General features: G+C 49.9%; 5 protein-coding genes across 5 annotated transcripts; 2 read left to right on the plus strand and 3 right to left on the minus strand.

Moving 5' to 3' along the window:
- Nucleotides 1–166: 166 nt before the first annotated feature.
- Nucleotides 167–2580, plus strand: PENARI_c014G09544 (E3 ubiquitin-protein ligase BRE1; the record flags this gene model as incomplete). The annotated part of the gene is made up of 6 exons (XM_022633596.1): nucleotides 167–295; nucleotides 387–530; nucleotides 594–645; nucleotides 704–1242; nucleotides 1291–2361; nucleotides 2407–2580. 6 exons carry the CDS (start codon nucleotides 167–169, stop codon nucleotides 2578–2580), a joined length of 2109 nt encoding a protein of 702 aa, XP_022486725.1.
- Nucleotides 2581–4215: 1635 nt separating this feature from the next.
- Nucleotides 4216–8799, plus strand: PENARI_c014G04075 (protein kinase COQ8; the record flags this gene model as incomplete). The annotated part of the gene is made up of 3 exons (XM_022633477.1): nucleotides 4216–5275; nucleotides 5323–6386; nucleotides 8203–8799. The coding sequence occupies 3 exons, from the start codon at nucleotides 4216–4218 to the stop codon at nucleotides 8797–8799; spliced, it is 2721 nt and encodes a 906-aa protein (XP_022486655.1).
- Nucleotides 8800–10764: 1965 nt separating this feature from the next.
- Nucleotides 10765–12278, minus strand: PENARI_c014G05385 (uncharacterized protein; the record flags this gene model as incomplete). Its single annotated transcript, XM_022633503.1, has 3 exons — nucleotides 10765–10770; nucleotides 10824–11972; nucleotides 12033–12278. The coding sequence occupies 3 exons, from the start codon at nucleotides 12276–12278 to the stop codon at nucleotides 10765–10767; spliced, it is 1401 nt and encodes a 466-aa protein (XP_022486657.1).
- Nucleotides 12279–13483: 1205 nt separating this feature from the next.
- PENARI_c014G01990 (uncharacterized protein) lies at nucleotides 13484–15225 on the minus strand (the record flags this gene model as incomplete). Its single annotated transcript, XM_022633429.1, has 2 exons — nucleotides 13484–14873; nucleotides 14948–15225. The coding sequence occupies 2 exons, from the start codon at nucleotides 15223–15225 to the stop codon at nucleotides 13484–13486; spliced, it is 1668 nt and encodes a 555-aa protein (XP_022486670.1).
- A 414-nt stretch (nucleotides 15226–15639) lies between these two features.
- PENARI_c014G02915 (type I polyketide synthase) lies at nucleotides 15640–23993 on the minus strand (the record flags this gene model as incomplete). Its single annotated transcript, XM_022633451.1, has 8 exons — nucleotides 15640–17707; nucleotides 17771–18828; nucleotides 18907–20216; nucleotides 20273–20960; nucleotides 21043–22959; nucleotides 23032–23374; nucleotides 23548–23750; nucleotides 23811–23993. The coding sequence occupies 8 exons, from the start codon at nucleotides 23991–23993 to the stop codon at nucleotides 15640–15642; spliced, it is 7770 nt and encodes a 2589-aa protein (XP_022486633.1).
- Between the last annotated feature and the right edge of the window lie 741 nt (nucleotides 23994–24734).

The raw sequence follows: 24734 nt of genomic DNA on the forward strand, positions 1-24734 counted from the left end.
CTTCTACCGGACTCTCCCTCGACAGAATTGGACACAGTCGCGAGATCTGCGTCTGGCTGACTGACGGACGGTCCGGTGGTGATATCAATCCCCTCCTATGCCAGTCTAGCCACTGATGCCGGCCGTCGAATTCCCCGTCACGTCTTCAGAACCCGGTCTCGTCAAAATGGAGGACCGGAAGAGGCCCGCCGCAGACAATGACTCGGCCCCGCCTTTAAAGAAACAGGCTACCACCGCGAACGGTGGCAGTAAGCCACATCCTGACGCTGATATGCCATGGAAAGATGATTTGGAGGTATGAACAGTTCCAGGAGGGGTTTCTGATCATGATCACGCAAGTTGGCCTGCAGTCTTCGGATATAATGCTGACCCGGATTTTGCGATAGCGGTTTCAAAAAGAAGCGATACTGCGCCAAATGCAAGAGTACAAGCGGGAGAAGTCTTCATTGGAATCGCGTTTGAGTCAAATGTCAAAAGCTGCCACGTTTCACAATGACCACCTGCGTGTTATCGATTCTTGGTTCAAACAGGTGCGTGCACATTCCTTGTTCTTTTATCGGAACTTTTAGCAAACGGGACTGACACCATGATAGTTGATTGATGAAGTGAAAGTACTTCTCGGGCCATCGCAAGCCGAAGATCAAGGTCCGTTTAAATGCTCACAACCCCACGCCACCCGTACAAACGTTGACCTCCCCAACAGAGCAACATTTTAAAAGTTCCCTGCAATTTGAAGATGTCGAGAGCTTTGAGACGCACTTGAAATCGCGATCGGAGGATATTCGCGCAATAATCTCACAAGTCCAATCCAAATCCAGCGATGCGCCACCCGAGATTTCAGAAGTTCAGACCCGCCTTGCGAAGAAGCTGGCAGAGGAGAAGGTTGCGATCGCAGAGCTTGAAAAGACTCTCGCGGAAAAGCAACAGTTGGAGGAAAGCCTTGAAGCTGCTTCGCTGCGGTATCTAGTGGCTGAGAAGAAACTAGACCGCGCGAAGAGTATGACTGTTGCAAAGCTAGAGAAGCAACAACTTATGGCTGCCCGGCCTGTCGACGCAACACAAACGAAGCGCGAAGAAAGCTCACCCGCGAACGGAGGGACTCCCGCGGGGGAGCGCAATCCTGAGCTTGAGGATGCTAATAACAAGCTGACGGCAGTTTCGGAAAAGCAAAAGGAGCAAATCCAAAAGCTGGAAGCCGAGAACGCCTCTTTGCTTAGCCAAATTACTGAAATCAAAATCAAGGTAACGCTGTTCCCAGCGTCTCTGATCGCACCGCTAACGCGATTTTAGTATTCCAAACTCTCGGATGACGATTACGCACATACGGACCTTTTCAAGCAACTGCGATCACAATATGACGATGTAGTCAAGCGCATCAACCATCTGGAGGCAACGAATACTCAGCTCCGCGAGGAAGCCGAAAAGTATCGCACCGAAAGAACTGCATACAAAATGCAGATGGAGGATGAAATTCATAACACCGTTGCGGAGAAGGAAGCTCAGTTGATGAGAGCGGAAGCCGATCTTGCCCGGATACGAAACGCTCGTGATGAGCTTCTAGCCGATCAACAAATGCGGAAAGCCGCCCAGGACCAGGAAAAGTCTTCTGCATTGAAGCTCCAAGAGCTAGCAGATGCTAGGGAGGCCCGGATTGCAGCTCTCGAGTCGGAGACTCAAAGGTTACAAGTGCAGATCGAAGGTTCCAAGGCTGACGAGAATGTTGAGGCCATGCCGCTGGAAGAACTTCGAGCCAAGTACAGCAGTCTCGAGCGCCAATATGCCATGCTCAACACCGAGTTGACCTCAATGCAGACGGCCTACACGAAGTTTGCGAAGCTGGCATCCTCGAAAGTCACCGACTTTGGTGCTATGGAGGAGAAGATTGCGCGTCTCACAGCAGAAAAGTCCAAGGCCGATCAGAAATTCTTTGCAGCAATGAAGAGCAAAGAAGCCCGCGATGTCGAAGTTCGCACTCTCCGAATGCAAAATTCGAAGACGTCGGATATCGTGTCACAGTTGAAGGAGTCTGAAGCTTCCACAAGATCATTGGTATCCAACATGGATAAGCAAGTCAGTGAAACGAAGGAGGCGCTAAACAAAGCTCTGAGCAAACAGCACAAGATCCAGCAGCAGTTAGCCGAAAGCGACATCCTCACGAATGGGTTAAAGCAGCAGGTGGCTGAGCTTAAAGAACTCTCCGTCTCTAAGGACTCGACATTGGGCAATACCAACTCTTCCTTACGACAAGCTGAAACAGAGATTGCTAGTCTCAAGCAGTCTCTTTCAGATACCAAGAAGAGCCTGGACAACTGGAAGAACAAGAGTCTTGGCAATTCGTCCTCGGAATATGAAATGCTACGGGTAAGTCGTCCGATCTGTTGTTGAAAACCACGCTAACCTGTGCAGACACTCGCACTTTGCACGGTCTGTCGTCGCAACTTCAAGAACACCGCAATCAAAACATGCGGTCATGTCTTCTGCCGAGAATGCGTCGACGAACGTGTTCAATCTCGCTCTCGGAAGTGTCCCAACTGCGGCAAATCCTTCGGAAGCAACGATTACATGCACATCACCCTCTAATCGACCTTCACCTCCTGTATTATATCTTTTCTTTCGACACTTCCTCTTTGCGTCTATTTTTTTTAGTCACATTCGGACGGGTTCATGGTGCGGTGTTTCGTGGTTCAGCAGGTCTGGTTTGGGCCGGCGTTTGATGAGTTATGTATGCTCAGCCCTAACCGGGGCCATCTTTTCTTCTTGCCTTTTTTTTCGTTTTTGGCTTTCCAAAACCATGTGGGATACGGGCGTGTCTTCGGACTCGAGGCCGGCGCATACTGATCTCCGGGGCATTTTGGGCTGTTTTACTTAGATTTCAGTGTGATGTAGGACTACGTGTACGGAGAGAAACCTCAGCAAAACATGACGAATGCAATGTGAAAGTACAATGATAATTTATTCTTTATTCCAGGCCCAAGACCCCCGAATCATGAGTTAAAGATCCTACTATACAACAACTCATGCCTCCCAATCCACAAATCCAATGCAGGCACCACCTGCCCAGCCTCCTCCACAGGCGTATTCCACTCCCTCCCAATCCGCTTCAAAATAATATCCTGCAAACTCTGACTAGCAAGCACATTCTGCGCCTGATACGGCCCCATAACCGAAGCCCGCACAGCAGCACTCAACACCGCCTTGGCATGATTAACCACAAACACATATGCCGTCTCCTGCAAATCAAGCCCCATAGCCCGACACACGACGCCCCATAACGGCGCAAAATGTCCCTTAGGCCCTAAATCGTCCTCATCCATCGATGCCTTGAGCGCATCGGATAAATCATCAATGGCCGTCACAGCCGCCTGAGCCTCCCGACCAGCGGGGTTCTCAGGACCAGCAAACGAAACCCGGAACGCGCGTTCCCAGACCCCAATCAAGGCGCGGCCTTGTGCGATACTCGCGCGCTGTCCGACGATGCAGGGCGTTGATGCGTCGAGGTCGTTATCTAGTGTTTCGAGGGTTTCGGGGTTCCTGTACCCGGCTAGCACGTAAGGTAGAGATGTGCTTGCGATTGAGGCGATGGATAGTTTGAGGAAGCGGTGGAAGGATGTGACGGGCGACTGGGAGCGGCCAGGTTTGTTGTGGGCGAGGTAGGACTCCAGCCCGCTGGAGTATGCGAATGAGCCTAGTGGGAGGGCGGAGTCGGAGAGGAGGAGGAGGGCGTGGAGGGAGGAGCGGATTGTGTTGGAGGTGAATTTCTTATTTTGTTGAGGTTGTTTATATGTGGATGGTTCTAGGGGTTTGTTAGTTAGGGGAGTTGATTAGGGGATTAGATTGGCTGTCGTACCTTTCATTACCCAGCTGTTGGGGTGTGAAGATGGTGGGCTTGGATATTCGGAGGCTGCTAGTTGCGCGCGGGCATCTTGGAGGCGCGATTCGAGCTGGGCGACTTCGGCCTCAAGCTCTTGGGTGTCTTTGAGGAACATGATATAGTATAATAGTATAGTATATAGTATAGTCCGGGGTATGGGGTATGTTAGCAATTGAAGAAGAAAAGAGTCGACTTATACATCAAAGTGGGTAATCGGAGGCTGCCGTGCCACCCGATCGCTCCCTATCGGCCATTATTAACCACTTTTACTCACAGCTTGGCTCCCTCTCCGCCCTACTTTCTCCGATCTCCCCGGAGCTTTGTCTCTTCTCTCATTGTCCGCCATGTCAGGTAAGCGTCTATTAGACGCCATCCAATTCCTCAATGTCTCCAAAACGGTAGCTGCAAAACACCTCTCCATCCGGCAACACCAGCTAGATGTCTACACCCGCACGTCGTCCCTGACCAAGGGCATCAAAGCCCAAACAGAGGGCCTAATCCTGACCGCACAAGCTGCGGCCGCTCTCGCGCGCCGATTCGATGAACCTTCGCCACCCAGCGACTCGGCCAACTCCCACACACCCCCGTCCGCCGATCTAGGCACGTCGGCGTCGACATCGGCCAATACAACCACTACTACCACCACCACCAACACCGCCGGTGTAACATCAACTTCGCCACCGCCGGATCAAGCTCGCAGACTACAACGCCAGGCCGAGTCACAGGTCCCGGCTCAGACGGCACAGTATGTCGGCGATGAGAAACCCGACGCATTGAATGTCAGTAAGCAGCAGGATGTCTTCTATCAACCGTCCAGTCAGTCGGCGCCTGATTTGTCAAGCTTGCCGAGGGTCAAGGTACCCAAGGTTGCAGGTGGTGAACAGGTCGTAGGGGACGGGTTGAATGCCGATGTTTTCCACTCCCCTGTTGAGTCGGAGACAGCCAAAAAGGTCGAGGCGGGCGAGGAGTTGTCCGAGGAGATGATTCAGGGTTTGTTTCACAGCCCACGGGTTTCTCGTATGATGTCTGGCAAGCCGGCGCCGAGGAGGGAGTGGAAGTTGGCAGAGACCAAGCCTGTGAAATCTGAGACCCAGGAAATGGAGGAGTTGGCTGCTAGTGTTGCTGAAGATGTCGTGCCCAGTGCCGAGACTGTGGGCATGCCTCAGACATACCAGATGTTGGAGTCGCGTGTGCCTTCTTCTCGTTTGGGCCGGTTATGGCAGTATGGTGGCCTGGCTACCTCGATGGCTTTTGGTGCCGTCGGCGAAGGTTTCCGACGGGCTACTGGAAGTCAGGACAGCGGGTCGATCATGTTCAGTCCTGGTAATATGGAACGCATGGTGGCTAAGCTGTCCAAGATGCGTGGTGCGGCTCTCAAGCTAGGACAGATGCTGAGCATTCAAGGTATGTTGCATTCACCGTCTCACTATTTCGTCTGCTGATTTGTCTAGACTCCAACATGCTCCCCGAACCAATCCAACAAGTCCTCCAGCGCGTCCAAGATCGCGCAGACTACATGCCCGCCTGGCAGCGCGACAAGGTCCTGACCGATAACCTCGGACCAAACTGGCGCGATCTGTTCACAACCTTCAACGAGGTCCCCATGGCCGCCGCCTCAATCGGCCAAGTCCACTCGGCCGTCCTGGCCAGCACCGGTGAGCCCGTCGCCGTCAAAGTGCAATACCCAGGCGTAGCCGACTCAATCGACTCGGACCTGAACAACCTCTCCATTCTCCTAACAGCCTCCCGCCTCCTCCCTAAAGGCCTCTACCTCGACAAGACAATCGCCAACGCACGCACGGAACTCGCCTGGGAATGCGACTATATCCGCGAAGCCGAAGGCGCCAAAAAATTCCGCTCCCTCCTCGCCGACGACCCCGTCTTCGTGGTCCCAGAAACAATCCCCTCGGCCTCGGGAAAACAAGTCCTAACAATGGAAATGCTAAACGGCGTAGCCGTAACCAAAATTCAAGACTTCACCCAAACCCAACGCGACTGGATCGGCACCCAGATAATGCGCCTCTGCCTCCGCGAAATCATCGAATTCCACTACATGCAAACAGACCCCAACTGGACAAACTTCCTATACAACGCAGCAACAAACAAACTCGAACTCCTCGACTTCGGCGCCTCCCGCGCCTACCCCGAAAAATTCATCTCGACCTACGTACGCACCCTCGTCGCAGCAACCCGCAACGACAAAAAGACCTGCCACGACCTCTCCATCGAATTGGGTTATCTAACCGGAATGGAATCACCCGCCATGGTCGACGCGCATCTTTCGTCGATGACGACCCTCGCCGAACCGTTTATGCTTTCTTCGCCTGATTTGTATGATTTCAGTAATCAGACTATCACGGATCGCGTGCGCGCGCTTATTCCACTTATGATTCGTGAGCGGTTGGCGCCGCCTCCTGAGGAGACTTATAGTTTGCATCGGAAGTTGAGTGGGGCTTTCTTGCTTTGTGCTAGGCTTGGGAGTGCTGTTCCTTGTAAGCAGTTGTTCGCAGATGCTGTGAGTAAGGCGGAGGCGAGGGGGTTGAAGGTGTAAATTATATGGGAGCATACATGGATAGAGGGAATGTATTTTAGATTTGTAATTGTACTATATAATGCATACTACACTCCGATATCAATTTTGTCTTAGGCTGTATGTCACGTATCTATCCATATCCCTTTACATGCACTTCGTACGGAGTAAGTTATATATGCATATCAATCGGACTTCAAGCCGCGGTATATGCACGCCAAGAGTGTTAGGGAAGCGAAATAAATGTGTTGAGATTCATGGCTTATCCAGGCATCTCCAGGCATGAAATGCCTGCTTCGCCAAGCATGAAGCTTATGATCAGCGTTGAACCTACCATGTACAGTATAGCTTAGGGGTAATGCCTCATTAAATAGGATCTCTCTCTCATGAGAGAGAGATTAGACCTAAACCACCTTATTGGCCTTGACCTACATGCGTACTAGCATCATTTATCGTGTCTCTATCTTCTAGTTTCAACAGGTTATGAGCCCGGCTTGACTTAACAGCCGGGAATAGCTTCATCTTTGCAACCTGCCTCCCCTAAGCCCTTTCCTCCGAAACGATGTCTGATTCCCGACGTCTCCGCCCGAGACGGCAAGCCTCTTAGTAAGGCGAGCCGCCTAGCGATATCGAGTCCGTCCATTATAGCGACGACGACTATAATAACGCCGACCGTACGCTTCATCAAGAGCCTCCTCGGTAGTAAGATCCGCTACATTTCCCGGCGCTAGAGGTCATTAACGCTAACAATTCTTATACGAATCGACGCCCTATCCTTAATATAGATAGGAGCAATCGTAGCGACGTGTTCAATCTATCGCCGATTCGTGATTTTATATATCTCTAGTCCACTAAGAGGGATTTGCCGTATAATAAAGAGAATACCGTCGGTAACCATCCTCTACGTTAATTTAGACCGAGAGAATCCCCCGAGTAAGAAAAGGCGCTATCGCGTATCTAAAAAGGGCGAAAGAAGTAGTTAGAAAGCTTTAGGATAACTCTAAATTTGAAGCCTTAAAGAGTAAGTCTAAGTACCATTATTAGGCTAATAATATAGAGTAATTATTCCATAATAATACTATCAATTCTATCGTATACGGCGAAGTTATGATCCTACCCGTGAGTATCGCTATTTCCTAGCGTAAGCTTAGTTTATCTTATTCGCGAGAAGAGCTATTAATAGCTATATATCTGTAAAGATGGGGTTCTAGTATTTGCAGGATAGAGCCTGTCAACTAGGTAAGACGAAGATGCCTAGGGACAAGTAGTATATTGGAGGAATACAGAGACTGACTCTTGGAGAACCTCTGGGTTCTCCTAGAATGGACTATTTAACATGGAGGATCAGCGATACGGTGAGTCAACGCTGACGCATTGCTGTCGATCCCTGAGGGTTACAAGAGGGGTACGAGAGATCCGTGTAGGAGTTCTGTGCATGATTCCTGAGGACTCCGTTACAATATCGAAGTAAATTTAGTAGTATCTATAAGATAGAAAGCTTTAGGATCCGGCTACAATATAGAGAGTAATTGAGAGCGCGTATGCGCCTACCGATATATCTATAGTAGCTAATTGTATTAATAAAGTCGTTAAGATTCTCGAGAGTAACTATACGTCTCTTAATTAGTATAAATTCCGCTTCTAGACCGTATAGATAAAGACGTTTACTAGAAGCGTTAAAAGCGAGCGTGTTAAATATCTCCTCTGTCTTAAGGAGTTAGATAGGCTAAAACAGGATATATAGAAGACTAGCCTTATATCGCGAGTAAGTAGGTTATCTAACTCCGATAGGATCTACTAGTTCGACGAGCTTATTACCGAGCTTAAAGACTTTGAGAGATCACTAGATCGTGATACTAAGACCCAAAATGTTCTCTCTATTCCTGCAACTGGCGCTGGTGTTGAGCGATTATTCAACTCTGCTCGCGATGTCTGTCACTATCGTCGCGGCTCACTTAAGTCCTCTACTATCCGAGAGCTGATGATATTTATGTGCACGGAAAAGTTTGATATTGAAGAAAAACAACTCGCGTCCCTACGGGATTATAGAACCGGGGAAGAGAAGAAGTTGGATGCTGAAGAGGAGCACAGTCTAGACCAAGAAGCGCTTGAACCGATCCGCGACAATGAGGAAGACACATGCGCGAGTTCACAAAGGCCAGATAGCCGGCCAGCTTCTAATAAACGGCAGCGAAGGGCTGCGCATCCATGCTCTAGGAAACAGCACGAAGAAACGCAGAATATCACTATCGAATCAGATCAAGATGAAAATCATGATAATACTGATGACGACGATGACGTGCCTTTGCCTAATCAGCACAATACTCAGCAGCGAACGTCAGGACGAGCTCGGAAGATTCCAAAATCATTCGAAGGGTATGATATTAGTCACAGTTAGTTCTACATTCAAATTGACTATGTTGAGGCTTCACAACCTTAGATGCCCTCCTGTAATTCGTATACCCAAAATTACATAGGTTTTGAGCTAAAAATTGCACAAAATATGCAAGTCACGAGTTCTCGATGTTTGCACTGTTTAACAGCCCATGGGCGGGTCTGGCTGAGCCCATGATGGGCCGCCCATGGGCTTGGCGAGGTCTATGTAGTAGTGATATCATTCAATACAAAAACTCCTGTATTTTTCAATGCCGCAAAAACTGCGTGTTGATTTTTTGAATCTTGAATTCGACTTGTCTTCAGCAGAATCCAAGCCTTGCCAGTTGTGTCACGTGCCGAATCAGCGACGACGACGCGCCCAAAATCTTCAGTAACTCGGAGAAGGCCAAGATGCCACCAATTGGGTATTGACACTATCAAAAGCTTGGAAATACGCGCTTCTCCTCTTCGGGATGCTCCAGCACGACCGGAATCCGCTCAATATTTCCGAAGACCGTTCTATTCTCAGAGACAGCAGTGGATAAAATTGTTGTGATATGAAGCTTTGCATCGGAGTTAGCCCTTATCCTCCACAAACTCCTGTGATCTTGTCCTATCCACGGAAATATCGGCGTCTATTGATAACAAGTCCGGATTCTTGATGTTGTATATAAACCCTCATATTTCTGTCTGAAGAAACAAGCAATCTTCCTTTGAATTACAACAATAGTCACGGGAGCGGGAGCACGTGCATATATATATGTCTACCTGGTAACCTGGCTACTAGCCTTTCGGTACCTAGAACAACACGAACAACTCCTATCAACTATGAAAGCATTGAAGCGTCACTTATAACTCAACAAAGGTAGTTTAGCTGGGTGGGGAAATGGGTGATCGCCGCTTTATGGTCGCGCGACTAGGGGTGAGTAGGGTGACCGCGCAATCAACGGAGTGAGATGCGGGGTGAGAGCAGGTGAGACTCACCCTCTGTCGCGCGACCACTGTTAATTTTGCTGTCAGATCTTAGACTCTAGAGAAATAGTCTAACTAATGCTGTAACATAGTACCGCTACAGTACTCGTAAATGTGGGCGTTGAATCTTTATATCCTTCAGACTTGACGAGCGCTTCTCGATTTTTGTTGCTGCCACGAACGATCTACAAAGAAGAACTATAGACTTAGAATAAGCAGGTTCCTGATGCAAGACGGTTTCATGAACGTCAGTCCTAATATAACTACTGCCGTCAGATCACATAAGCGTGCTAGATCGGTACGATCTTCCGCCCTGTGCAGTCGTTTAAGCATCTAGTTTTGACAGGAAAATAAGCGAAGCCCTTCCGTATATTTAGCGTTCTACAATCTCCTTGCCTGATTTGAGGATTATCTTGTTGTGCTCCAGTCTAATATACGCGTTGATTAATTTCAATTGTGGTATTTTATGCTAGCAAATAAACGCGGTTGCCCGGGTGAGACTAGGAGAGCGACCTTTTAGGGTCGCGCGACCGGGCCGTTGTTCGACCTTCGCACTCATCCTTTCTATGATAAAGTATTGTTGTGATCCTTGACAACTGCACATTGCCACATTTGTCCGCATCAGTATCGTAGCTCCTAGTCTTTCCACAGAACCTTGTCAAGGAGGGATATCCTGGTGCTACATATATTACATCCGATCTTGATTGATGCATCTTGTAGAGGAGTACTAGACAAAAAGCTCCATATAGGAACTGAACAGAAATGAATCCTAACTGTTGTATGTTTTTGCTTTAGTTCCTCCGTCTAGCATTTGGAATGAATTATATTTTTCTATTTTAATTGGTAAAATTTAGCATCGGCAGAGAACGTCTCAAAAATCAAGATTAGACACAATAACTTGTCGATGATACAGAAAGACAGACGGAAAGCCAAAGAATACACGCGAATCGATCAAACAGTTTGTCACATGTTCGTCAATTCCCCCTCCATCTTTGCCCATGCCCGTGGAAGGAGATTACCTCTGAGCCAATAGTTCCCAGCATAGTCTTTACCAAGCATAGAGAAATCGTTTACCGCAGGCACAGCCATATTGATGTCTCGGGCAAAGAATGTCTCCATAGTCCCTGGAAGGTTGCTCCTAAAATTTGTTGCCTCGCCTTGGCGTAAAACTGCTGGGCCAAAGTTGGCAGCTTTGATTATTTCGGCCTTGGTCAAGTTATTGAATACAATAATGGAAGCGTTTGACTCTCCAAATTCGAGTCTCGGATTTCCACGAGACTCGATATCCCGGCGCATGGTCTTCAACAAATGAAGTGTCTGTTGCTCAGTCATCTGTTCAGCGAGTTGACGTCGATGGCTGAGAGCAATCGGTCCAGCAGGTCCTCTAGCGAGATGAGAGGATAAAAATGCGAAGATCGGATATAACATATTCTGGACGTATACGCCTCCTGATTTTATCAATAGCGGAAGCCGGAACCGGGCGTTAGAGATGACCGCTACAGTTATCGGACGTAGCTTTGGCTCAGATGATGCCACCACGTGAGTGACCCATGCTGTGAGAATGTCACCTTCGCTGACAAAAGGAATCTGACCACCGCTTTGAGCGGTTTCGGCGACTTCCCCTTGGATCCGCCTTTGCAGTCGTTCAAAGGCATTTCTGGGAAGAAATACTAACCGATATTCCCTGGGAGGATTCCAGAATTTGTCCCACAAAAATCGGAATATGAACATGAGCTTACTCAACCCCGTCAGACGTTTCCGTTCGAGCACAGACTCTCCCTGCCCTCCATAGTTGATTGAGCTTTCTGCCTCCCAGAGGATGTCTTCTCGCGCGCCCAGAAATGGTGGGACCTTTTCGTCCTCGCCAGCTAGCACCAACGACCATCCATGCAGTAAGGCCTGTTGGCCTATAGCGTCCATCATGATGTGAGGCCAAGTAAGAGCAACAAGGGTTACATCACTGAATGAAGTAATGTGCAGTGATATTTGAGGTAAATTCTGCCGTATCATTTCTTCAATCGTAGCTGGAAAGTTCCGCCGTGCCATGAAGGGCAGGAACTCCTGAGAAACATGTTGAATATACGGGCGATCGGTTGGCCTAGGAAAACGGCAGGCCACCGGGTGCTCCTCTATTCTCATACCAAAGGCAGCATGAGTGAATATCACGGCTTGCTGTTCAGCTGTAAACGGACGTGGGACATAGACCTCCAGCTTTCCGTTATCCTGTGTATTGTCAATAGGCTGTTTTGTTCAGTTTAGAAAAAATGGCATATTTTCTCATACCTTGACCCTAAGCCGGCCCCCAAGCTTTCTCCAGTCCCCAATGTTGAGTAGTCTCGACAAAGAATTGTGTAATTTTTCGGGGTCAAGAACATCGTTAAAGCACATTGTCCAATTAATGAACATACGAAATGTTTTAGTGTCGTCCAGAGTATGCACGGGATATATGTCCTCTGTGATGCTAGAGGGCGGATGACCTCCACATTCCGACGTGCCGGAATATGTCGATTTCGACTCCTCAGCAGTCATGGTTGACTCTTGTAGGACTTCTCTTGGGGTGTGATATGTATGTTCCCAAACAGCGGACCCCTCCTTGACCGGATCAACCACCCAAATATTTCACCTCGGTTTATAAATGTAAAATCGAATGGACAAAAGGTCAACGAAATTTGGCCGAATATGTCGACTGAAAATTCGCAATCCTTCCCGGCCTGTAGTCGTATTGATCGACAATATGAGTGGGCCAATGGGGATGTGATCATCGTAGATACAGACTAGATCCATAAGTTTTCAGCTCCAGTGGCGCGCTATCGCTATGTGATACATAGATGTGGCGTAACTGTGCCCTTAATGGGTCGCCCCACACCTGGCGGTGTATGTGCTCCCACCGTAGTGATAATTATCATCACCGCAATGATAAATTTCTCCTTCTACACCCAGCCACTCCCACACATCATGGAAAATGCAAATGAACCTACAGAGAGCCAATTCTGACGCCTACTCTGTTTGCGATTAATAGTTATGCGGAAGAACCCAAACAGCAAAAAATACATGTAGAAAAAATGGACGAATTATCAAATTACGCATCCAAAAAGGGTAATAATTGGCAAAACTATGCATTTGCGGTCCCCCGCGGGGTCCCGGTCCGGCTGCTGTTGGGCCAATAATCAGGCCCAAAGCCCAAACTACTAGTGGGTTTGGTCGAGTTTGGGTTGGGCTTTCGTGGGCCCTGTGGAAGTCTAATATCAGTGAATCTTTGTTTCTTGACTTGCTATCCAAATTTTTTAAAAAAATGCATATCCTAGGTTACTGGTAAGTATCTAGAGTGAACCGTATTAGGCTATCCTAGTACAGCTCATCAATAGTCCCTATACTATGATATAACTGAACATAATGTGTTTAATAGTTTGAATGTCCTATTATAACAGTATCAGTAGTATTCTGAAACCTTTATCCTTGACCAGGTTTCACCTATACAACAGATTGCGCGTCTAATGGACCCAGTCGACAGGATTCAAACTTATAAAAATTGCAGATAGTTGGAGGATTCAGACTCTCACTCATTCATCCAATGACCACTCCAGGGCTACCTTGTGTGTTTGAGATATAACCATTTTTGTTGACAGTAAACGGAAATTCCTTCCAAGGTTAGTTACTTCGAATTCTTTCTAAGACTTCAACAATCTCCGGGTTAAATGAAAAAGCCAGACAAATTGCCCAGGACAATGTAGGCATCATGACCACCCATTCACCACCCGAACACACACATTGAGCTTCGTCTCCAACGCCCTCGCCCGCAGCTTACTCTCGTCCATAAGCTCCTCGTCCTCCAGCGTAAACTCGAACCTGCCCACCCAAGTTGCGAGCAGACATGCAAGCTCGGCATGGGCGAACTGCGCCGCAATGCAGTTGCGCGGGCCATGCATAAACGTCAGGTTCGCAAAATTGCTTGCTGCTCCACCCAGCGCCGTTCTGTCTTCTCCGTCGGCCTTGTCCTCGTCCGCGCCCGCAACGGTCTCTTTGCCTCCGCCGGGTAACCAGCGCTCGGGCTTAAACTCGCCCACATCACTACCCCAGAGCATAGGATCCCCGTTGGCGCTCATCACAGACAGCTTAATAGTGGTTCCCTTGGGGATAGGAGTGCCCTGAACCGTCGTATCGCTAGCCGCCTGGCGCGACGAGACGCCCGTGCTGTACTTGCGGAGAACTTCCTTGCAGAAAGCATTCAGGTACGGCATGCCCTCGATGTGGGCACTTGACACACCATCGGCTAAGTTGTCGACTGACGGTAGGCAGCGGTGCACCTCCTCGCGCAGCCGCCTCTGTTTCTCTGGGAACCGGCACAGCGCGTAGACAGCTGCCGTCAATGTCCGGCCTGGCGCATGGTGCGACGCGAACAGCATCGACATGAGCTGCTCCACCGCCTCATCCTCGCTGAACATGCCACTATTTACAATCGCCGAGCAAATATTCACATGTGCGGATTTCTCAGCAAATGCCATCGCATTTTGCTTCGCGCGTATGGCATCCCGACATACCGTACGGATATCAGCCAGCGCACTATCAACAACTCGATTGCGGCGCAGCGGGAGGCTCGTTGCTATGCGTTCAGGCATATAAGTCCCAACTAATATCACCACGGCGTCCTGCCATGAAAACTCCTTCAGCCTCTCGTACGCCTGCACCAACATGTGCTTATCGTCGTCTATTGTGCCAAAATCCATACCCATGCCCGCCGTGCCCATCGCATCCAGCGCGCAACGTACCGCCCAGTCATGACATTCGATAGTTAGCGGCGCTTCTTGTTCAGCCGCCCTCGCCTCGATTGCGCGCACCGCCTTGGAGCCCTTGGCCCAAAAGAGAGGGTACAAGTCTCTAACATGCCGCGCGGAAAATGCGAGGCTCAGCGCTCGCCTCTGCGCTTTGTGCGCACGTCCTTCGACTACAGCAATACCGTGTCCCACGTATCTCCCAAAAATGAAGCGGAACTGGGCTGACCGCTTGAATATGTGGTCTTTTTCGGCAAGGATCTCGCCTATGGCTTCCGCCGAGGTCACGAGTAGGCAATCCCGGTTAAAGTAGTCCAAGAAGCGGATAAAGTGTTTGTGGGGCATCTCGTTGACCCTGTTTGCTAACCTATTAGAGTCTCTTCAAAATATAAAGTGTTTGTGATTTTTGTGATTTTAATGAAAACTGACCATTTCTTTGCGTCGATGCCGATATCTGTGGGATGCATCCAGGCACGGTGCCCGAGAAGCCAGTGAGACTTTCCTGGCTGAGGGAGATGTCGAAGTGGCGATATAAAGTGCGGATAGATGAATACAGACCAGAGGAGCCAGCCCGTAACTTGTGTCAGGAATAACACAGCAAAACGCGACACCGTCGACATGACATCCCACCTTGTCTCACTAAGCAGCAAGAGGAAAACATGGCAAGCCAGAGAAACAATCACCATCTGACGCCATGAAAGAGCCATTGTCTATTATTTTGTGGCTAGTGGGTGGTCAAGGTAGGATAGGATGGTTAGGGAAAAGGAGAGCGGGAGTCTGCTGGGCGGGGGGCATGGTGTATTTATATGAGTAGGTGCTGCGAGCTGACCTGAGACTACAGACCGTAGACTCTGCTATTTTCCGGGGGCCTTACGTGGCAAATACCCTGTTCTAATTATCTCGTGCATGTCCGCCTAGTAGCCGATTCTGCTGTATTGGCTTCATTTGCCGCATCTACGGATGTGAACAACCACTGTCACTTTTGCACGATTACAAAGTGGCAGTACAATAGCCGTCGGCAAATTATGCAAACACTACATCAAGATACAAAAATGATGAAGCTGCTTATATACCTTACAAAATTATGCATCTCCATGCTCTGCATCAGCGAGCAGGCACACTTATTCACCCTTCCCAATTTTCACATCCGCCGGCACCAACAAGGACCTACTCGCGATCTTCAGACTAACATCACTAATCGGCGCATTGCTCGTCAAGTCAAAGATGCTCAGCTCGCTCTTCAGCTCCATAGCCAGCCAGTTCCTCAGCTCCACGGCCACAAGACTATCGACGCCATAGGCATACACAGGTTTGGACGTGTCAATGTCGCTGACAGAAATTGAAATGACCCGCGCCATCCTCTCCAGCAGAATCTGCTGCGCCGTCTGCGCGGCCTGGTCCATGGTTTTGGCACACCCTAGATCGCCGACGAGCTGCTTCGTCTTGCCCCCGTCCTGGGAACCCCCCGTCTCCGCTTTCGCAGTCTCGTCACCCAGCCGGCGCAGGTGGGAGAACGCAGCCTGCGTATCCAACCAGGACAGGTTGACTTCGGTTTCGGCTTTTTGCGCGGCCCGCATGGCGCCACCGGAGCCGGCACCAGTAAGGAGCTGGTCTGGCAGCCGGCTCTGGTTGTCCGCCGTGCCTGCGATAGCACACTGAAGGAGATGGAAGAACTGGGATTCGTTGACACTGGCGAGCCCAAATTGCCCAAGGCGAGCGGCCACATCCTTGTGCTCGGCCACATAGCCCAGTCCGCGAATTATACCCAGATTAATACTCAGTGCCGGCAGTCCCTTGGAGCGACGGTAATGGGCCAATGCGTCCTGGTATGTGTTTCCGGCTGCGTAGTTTGCTTGCGACACAGAGCCAATGATACCTGCCAAAGAGGAGAGCATGATGAAAAAGTCTAGAGTATCGGGCAGTAGCTCGTGCAGATTCCAGCTTCCTTGAACCTTGGGTCTTGTTGCGGCCATCCATTGACGATAGCTCATTTTATGGAAGACGGAGTCATCCAGTTGCATGGCGCCTTGTATCACTCCCCGAATTGGTGGCATCGATTTGGATATGTCGTCTAGTATTGCTTTCAACGTAGTTCGGTCGGTAATGTCGCCCGCGTATACCTTTGCCTGAAGACCTTGCTCGGCCAGGCTCTTCATGACGGCCTGCGCATCCTTGCTCACGCCTCCCGAGCGAGAGATGAATCCCAGATGGCGTGCGCCATGCTTCGCCATAAACAACGCCTGCCCTCTACCCAAGCCGCCGAGACCACCGACGAGCACATACGTGCCGTCTGCCTTGAGCTTCATGTCGACGGATTTTGGCGGTAGGACGGGGACGCGAGACTCGGCCGTGACGCGGAGAACGAGCTTGCCGATGTGCGCACCCCGCTGTAGCTCGCGGAACGCAAGCTCGACGTCTGAGAAGTCGTGGACGGTAATTGGACGCACAAGCTTTACGACGCCTCTCTCAAACAGCCGCATTACCTTCGAGAGCAGAGCCGTTACCCGGAGTGGGTCATTCAGCATCATGTACTCCAAGTTGCAGCCCGAAAAAGTTGTGCCAGTCAAGAATGGCCTCATTTCGAGCCCGTTGTTACTCATCAGATCCATCTTGCCCACTTCTACAAACCTGCCATATGGCGCGAGACAGAGCCAGCTTCTGCGCAGCGCCTCACCTGCGAGTGAATTAACGATAACGTCAACGCCGCGGCCCTGGGTTACGCGCTTGATTCCCTTTTCGAAGGAGAGTCCTCTTGAGCTGAATATGTTGTCTGGCTTCACACCAAGCGCAATGATGGCCTTTTTCTTGGCCTCGCTGCCCACCGTACAGTATATCTCTGCTCGCAGCATCTTGGCGATTTGGATGAGGGCTTGACCAAGGCCTCCGGCAGCCGCATGAATCAGTACAGATTCGCCTTCTTGCAACCTCGCGAGTTCCAGAAGTGAATGGTAGGCGGTCGCATATACGACAGGGATGGAGACGGCGTCTTCAAGAGACATACCAGCTGGTATCTTGTGCAGAGAGGACGGGCATGCGCGCATCACGGTTCGCATCACGCCTGGCACCATCAGCAGAACTCGGTCGCCGGCAACGAAATCCTCTACTTTGACACCAACCCCCCGAACAATGCCAGCAGCCTCAACGCCGAAACTAGATCGTGGAATTTCTCCCATCGCGACCATAACGTCACTTAGATGGTTAGCTAGTGTTTCTTCAATGGAAGACTACTGTTTCCCAACCTCTCAGACTTACAGGAAATTTAAGCCGCATGCTTGCACCTCTACTTCAACCTCATTCTCGCGTAGCGGCTCAGAAGCGGAATTGTCGTCAATGAATTGAAGTGTGTCTAGCCTACCCGGCTGCGAGATGGTCAACTTCAAGGGCCGACCTGCCTGGACCAGGCTCGCAGTCCTCGGCGCCACGTCCATCTGGTTGCCCCTAGCCAGGCTATCATTCATGGTGTTTTCAGGTATATAGCGCGGGATAAAGAATTGGCCATCGCGCTCCATAGTTTCCACTTCCTCCAGCTCACCCGGGACGGGATGTTGGAGACTGTGTAGGCGGTGGCGGATGACAGAGCACGCGGACTGCAAGCCGTCGTTGCTCAACTGTCTTGCAAAGTGCAATTCATGTAGCCGGCGGGATGTGTCTTCAGAGCGGACGGTGCGCAATAGACCAGATATCATGCGAGTACTGGGATTACTGGCCCCATCAGTTCCGTCTGATCTTGTAACCCACAGCACCTCTTTGCATTGGAGGAGGATGCGTTGGACTTTTTTGAATGTACTCTCATCGATTTCTTCAAAGATAGGCGAACCATATTCGAGAAGGGAGATGACAGTACCGCGATCTGCACCAACAGGTAGTGAACTGAGACCTGAGACGACAATGTCCATGCCGAGTGGTGCTAAGGCTGCCGAAATTAAGCTGGCAAGATCTTTGACAAGATCCGGAGTATGGTCGGGGAGTATAACCGTAATACTCTTGGATGACGTCTGACCTTCTCGCGCCACCTTTGTACTGACAATGTTACATAGTCTGTAGAACTTTTCGTCATCGTTGTCGGATAGGACAATCTCAGGAACAGAGAAACCAGCGTGCACGAGCGCAGATTCCCATTCTGACGTGTCCAATAAGGGCCCATTTTCTCTGCCATCCTCAGCAGCCCACCACCCTGGGAGAATACCGGTGATAAAATTGATTGGGTCATCACGGTTCGTGTATTCACCAAGCACCACTTTTCCTCCCGGCTTCAACAACTGCCAGCAATGCTGGAGAGTCCTCGCAATATCCTTTGTCGCGTGGAGTACCTATAAAGGTTTATTAGAATGAACAACTTTAGATAAGAGGGAAAGCGATAATAGGAGAATGAGGCTGGGCATACTTACGTTGACAGCCAACAAAACGTCATATGACTCGGCTTCAAACCCTTGTTCGAGTGGATTCTTATCGATATCCAGCACCTTGTAATCCACTCGCTCACTCCATTCACCAAGCACCGCTTTTGCCTTTTCAAACCATCCAGGAGAAATATCAGTGAATGCCCAGTTGGAGAAGCGCGCTGCGGATGAACCGGCGCTTAGCCTTTGCAAGATTGGCAGTGTCGTCGAGGCAGTGCCGGCACCAATCTCAATTACTCTCATATCGGGCGTCTTGTTTGCTCTCAGATCAAACCAATCTCTGAATATTTGCATATTTACAGGTAGGCCATAGGCCTCGCGGTAAAGCCCGGGGAGGCTGTCATCCGCCATGAGAACCGCAAGGGGCACAGCCTCGTCTGAGAAGATGCTCCCCAGGGAGTTGAAAACCGTCTCAAGAAGCTTTCCATCAACAGGATATTTCTGGCGAAAGACGCACAGTTTTTGTGCGATCGAATCAACTTCGGAATGGGTTATGATGTCTGTCAGATTTTGGGCGAATGGATCATCGTCACGATGGGCTGTCCCGTTCGTCATTTTTCGCCGGCTTGCAGATGTGTCAACTGCACCGCCGTTTGGCATTTTGATGCCATCCACAACTTCACAGCGTCGCGTCATCCAGTCAAAATATTTGTACAAATGAGGAAGCAACGATGAGCATTTCAAGGTTGGTTCAAGTATTGGAATTGCGTGCCGGCACAGTTCGTTGACAAGAGCCCAGCTCTCCGAGCAGAACTCGGCCATATTGAGGTCCCGCCCATACTTTTCATCGGCCGATTTCCTCAGTTCTGATGGTTTGAGAAGGTTCGGGTCAAGCTCCCAGACCGGGTGAGAATATAATTTGGCCGCATTTACTTCTTCGAAGGACCGTGGAGAGTCGTGGAGAGCCCCAAGCCCGGTCATGGTAAGGCCATCAATGACAACCGTAGGCGAGGAGTCGAGAGTGGCACCATGCCCGACCGAGATATTCACAAGCATCTCCCCAGACTGGACGAGACGAGGCGTGCAAATTCCACGGAGGGACGTACCAGGTGATTTTGGAATACTGCTCGATATTTGCAAAGAGGTGATCGAGGTGGGAACCCAGGATTGTGTTGGTATAAAGTCCAGTGCGGTGGCAGCCAAAATTGGATGGAGCATGGCATCCAAGGTGGCGGGGTGAAGGATATAATCGCTCTCGTGTGAGTCAGACATGTGAGAGGCTACATCTTGAATCTGAAGCTCAAATGAGGATGTCAGGCCATCTTGGTGAAGTTTTGATATGCCCTGAAAGGTTTTGCCTTGAAAGATACAATTATCAGCTTTGGTTGGGGTCCTCGGATAATTGGTCTCTTACCGTAGCTGATGCCCTGTTTCTTAGAAGTCTCGTAAAACTCGTCCCTTGTGAGGAGCTGAGTGTCTTTGGCGAGCCAGCTTTGCAGCTGCATCTGAAACTGCATCGCTTCTTCCCTCGATTCCTTGCCTCCGTCAACCCCTGTCGTAGATCCGCTGTACTGAATCTGAGCAAGGCCTTGCATGTGCTGTACAAACGTATTCCCTTGGGAACAAGACGAAAAAGAGAACCTAAACCACCTAGAGGAGTTGCTTTGCTTGTCTGGATGCAAGCGCAGCTGGATCTCCACGCCGATATCGTCGGTTGGGATAACTAACGGCTCCGGGATGGAAATATCACGCAATTCAAACCATGAAATAGTTCCTTGGTTGCCACTCCGTCTTGACTGCCGTTGGAGTGCCTCAATTACCGAGCAAATCATACCGGCTGCGGGAAAGACCACGTCGCCTTGGACCTGGTGGTCTCTGAGCCAAGGTAATTCCGAGAGGCGTAACCAATTTCGCCATATAGGCTGGAATAAATCGTGAGAATTCACCAGGGATCCTAGTAAATCATGTCTAGCTGCGTCTGGCCAGTTGATATTCTTCGCCGCTTGGGTTTCGTGCCAATAAGAGGTGGAATGATTCCAACTATACAGTGGTAAGTCTGTCAGGGGCCGCGGGCGCTGACTCGATCTACTCGGTCGGTTCAGCTAGAAAATGCATCAGTTTGTTTTAACTTCGTTTCTCTTGTGATTATCACACAACCCGCTCAATAGATTATAGATAATTTACCTTGTCGAGGTCTAGTGCTACCCCATGCATCCATAAAGAGCCAATTGTCGCGGCGAACGTGTGTGACGCATCACTCCCACGCGAGAGGACAGAGTAATACTCCATGCCCTGTAGGACTCCACGAGCCATTTTGACTTGCTTGATTGGACCACCTAAAGCTGAGTGAGGGCCAATCTCAAGCATGATGCTTGGCAACATGTCTTCGCTCTTCAGCCACTGTTTGCCAGCGTCCGCGTACATGATGTCATCTAATGCAGCAACAAACTCCACGGGCTTGTAGAGATTCTGCACCCAGTAGTCGAGTCCGAGTTGGCTGCTGCAAATCATTTTGCCATATACTGTAGAGTAGTATGCGATGGGCGTTGTAGGGCTTTGCGGAGTAAAGTCGCCGATGCACTTTCGGTACTCCTCGCTCACTCCACGCATTTGCATACTGTGGTATGCATTCTCGACGGCAAGCAGACGGCAGAATATCTGTTCGGCGTCCAGTTTACCCTTTAACGCAAGCAACGCGGTTCTGTCTCCGGTCAGAGTAATGCTTGAAGTACTGTTGACACATCCAATGGACACCAAGTCCTTGGACTCAGAGAGATACGGTCGGACGCTTTCAGGCGATAAACCGACAGCCATCATGCCGCCTCCAGGAAACTGCGCATGAGCCTTTTTAGATACCACGCCGCGGTAATACGCAATTCTGAGGCAGTCGCCCTTTGCCAACGCATCTGCGGCGTACGCGCCAGCAATTTCTCCAGAGGAATGGCCGACAACCGCAGACGGGTGAATTCCAAGATGTGCTAGCAAATCCACAAGTGCGATCTGAAGGATTGTGCACAGGGGCTGGGAGTATTCGGGCAGGTAAACGTTGGATGACTCCTCTGCGGACATGAGTTCATCCAAGGCATCCCACGGACAGCCCAGTCCTTTCAGATAGGCTGCAGACTCTCTGATCGAGGAATTATAGACGTCATACTTTATCAACTCCCGGCCCATCGCGTACCACTGTGCTCCCTGACCAGTAAACACAAATAGGACTCGGTGCTTGGGCTTGGCTGACACGGCTTGAGAGCTGTCGTCTCTCCAGCGCCGCTCCAGATCGTCAATGGATGTAGCTGTGACAGCATGGCGCCACTGGAAGGTAGAGCGGCGCTTGCATAAGCTGTAGGACAAATCAGCAAGTATTCGATTGGACCCCTTCGCTGCTATGTAGCCGGCATAGCTTTGTCGCTGACGTGTGAGCGTATCGTGATCTGGGGCAGAGAGGACAAAAACTCGAGCTGATTCAGTTTTCTCCGATGAAGTCAATCCGTTCGTCCCGTCAACAGCAGGGGTTCTATTAACAGTAAAAGTTTCATTAACGGCAGGAATCCCCTCATCACAAAGACTTCCATGGACGGGAGGCCTGTGGAGAGAAACGCCATTTGTGACAGGATTGTCGTTACTGCGATGGAGCAGATAACCTCGCCCCTCGTCAATAATGACATGCGCATTTGTTCCACCGAACCCAAAGCTGTTGACAGAGCATCGCCTAATCATGCATTCGGGCCACGCCTGTGGTGATGTTGGGAGGACGACATTGCAGTCGCCCAGGCGTAAACGACGGTTAGGTTTTGAGAAGTTCAAGTGAGGTGGCATGATGCCATGTTCCATGGCGAGTACGCACTTTACGAGGCCAGCAAGACCAGCTGCGGCCTCCGTGTGTCCAACCTGAGTTTTCACAGATCCTCCATATAGAGTAGACCTCGACTTTCCAGCTATTGTTCGAGTCACGGCACCCATCTCGATGGGATCACCAGCCTTCGTACCAGTACCATGGAACTCAACATATTGCGTATCAGCGAAATCGAGGCCTGCCAGCTGGTATGTTCTGCGAATCAGCTGTTCTTGGGCTTCTCCGTTGGGTAGTGTAATACCAGCAGTCTGTAAAATAGCATTAGCCTTGAATTAAACTCGTGCCAGGGGGGGTTGGAAATGAAAAAGGATTGCACATACTCTGCCATCTGAATTGATGCCAGATCCCCGTATCACAGCGCGAATAGGGTCGCCATCCCGAATGGCATCGTCAATATGCTTGACGACCAGCATGCATATACCGTCACCACGTGCATATCCATTGGCACGGGAGTCAAAAGCGAAACATCGACTGTCGGGACTCAGGAAGCCGAGTGCACTGAGCGAACAGCAATCATCAGGATCCAAAATGAGATTTGTACCACCAACAAGAGCGCATCTCGTGCTGTTTGATTCAGATGTGATTGCCTCGCACGCAAGATGCAATGCGGTCATGGAACTTGAGCAAGCTGTATCCAGGGTTAGAGACGGGCCACGCAGGTTGCTGAATATAGCATCAGTACTCTATTTTCGTTCTTTTTCAATGTAAATTGAACGCTCACGGGGACTCACAAAAACCAACTAACACGATTGGATAAGATTGTCAAGGCGCACCCAGATATAGAGTACGGCAGTTTTGCTCGAATATCGCGGCCTACTATGGTCTTATAGTCGCACCCAAAAGCACCGACATAGCAGCCAGTATCTGTGTTCGCAATATCTGCCATCGGTATTCCAGCACTCTCAAGACTCTCATAGGCGACTTCAAGCAGTAAACGCTGCTGCGGATCAATGGCACGAGCCTCCACTGGCGAGCAAGCAAAGAAGCGGGCGTCCCATTTCGATACGTCTTCTTTTAAAAAGTAGCCGCCACGAGCAACCTGCAATAAGCATTAGTAAATTTATGCTCAGGAGCCGATCGCTATTTTCCATGGCCGTACTGTGTTGCCCTGGCGTCCTTTCGACGGGTGGTGGAACGCGTTCACGTCGAATCTGGAAAGCGGGACCTCCGACCAGGCATCTTCACCTCTCATGAGCATGTCGTAAAAGGCTTGTGGTGATTTTGCCTCGCCAGGATATCGGCAGGCGATTCCTATGATGGCCACATTTGTGGAAGAGGACATTGTCCTCTGAAAATATTCCTGGTAGCTGGGGCTGGGTGCTGACCGCGGGAGGATTGGCTGTTGAGCGGAAAGTTCTTCCAACTTGTAAGCAACTAGAAGATTTGATTTAATCTCAAGCTCGAGCTTTTTCTTGCTCTTCAAGAAACATATTGCACGTGCCCGATGCGGCCTAGCTCGCCTCTATCTATCAATCACAATGGTGTCATGTGGCAGCATGGAGGAAGCGGTGAAGGTCTTCTCTCGCTCTGGTATCCGTATCTAGGTCTGATATGGGATAAAAAGAAGTAAATCATATAAAGGGCCCGCTATGCGGGGTTGTCTCGAGGCGATAGTTTCTAAAGATCGGCTGAAGAAGATAGGTACTCGCCAGGCGGGGCGTGCACGAGCAACTAGAGGCAAGGTAGCTTCGCTAGTTCTGCCGATCACATCAATGTGGTGGCGTAGCTGAGTGGAAATCCCTGATGAGGCAGATATACGTAGCTCAACTAGTTATGCGATCAGTCAACGTGGTGTATTTCGTCCCAAGATAAAGTTTAGCCCCCTCGCTATATATCCTTTTGTTGCCAGCAGTGAAGTGTCAGAATGAATGGAAATATATGTACCAAAGAAGACATACAAAATAAACAAAATAGCACCTAATAATATATCATCTTAGGAATCAATTGTAACTCCCCCTCCTACTACTATGTACCACTTCGGGTTTTAAACTTCCGCCTCCAGATGTCCTACTTAGTACGGCCA

This window comes from Penicillium arizonense (genome assembly GCF_001773325.1).
Source record: "Penicillium arizonense strain CBS 141311 chromosome Unknown PENARI_contig014, whole genome shotgun sequence".
Lineage (NCBI taxonomy): Eukaryota > Fungi > Ascomycota > Eurotiomycetes > Eurotiales > Aspergillaceae > Penicillium > Penicillium arizonense.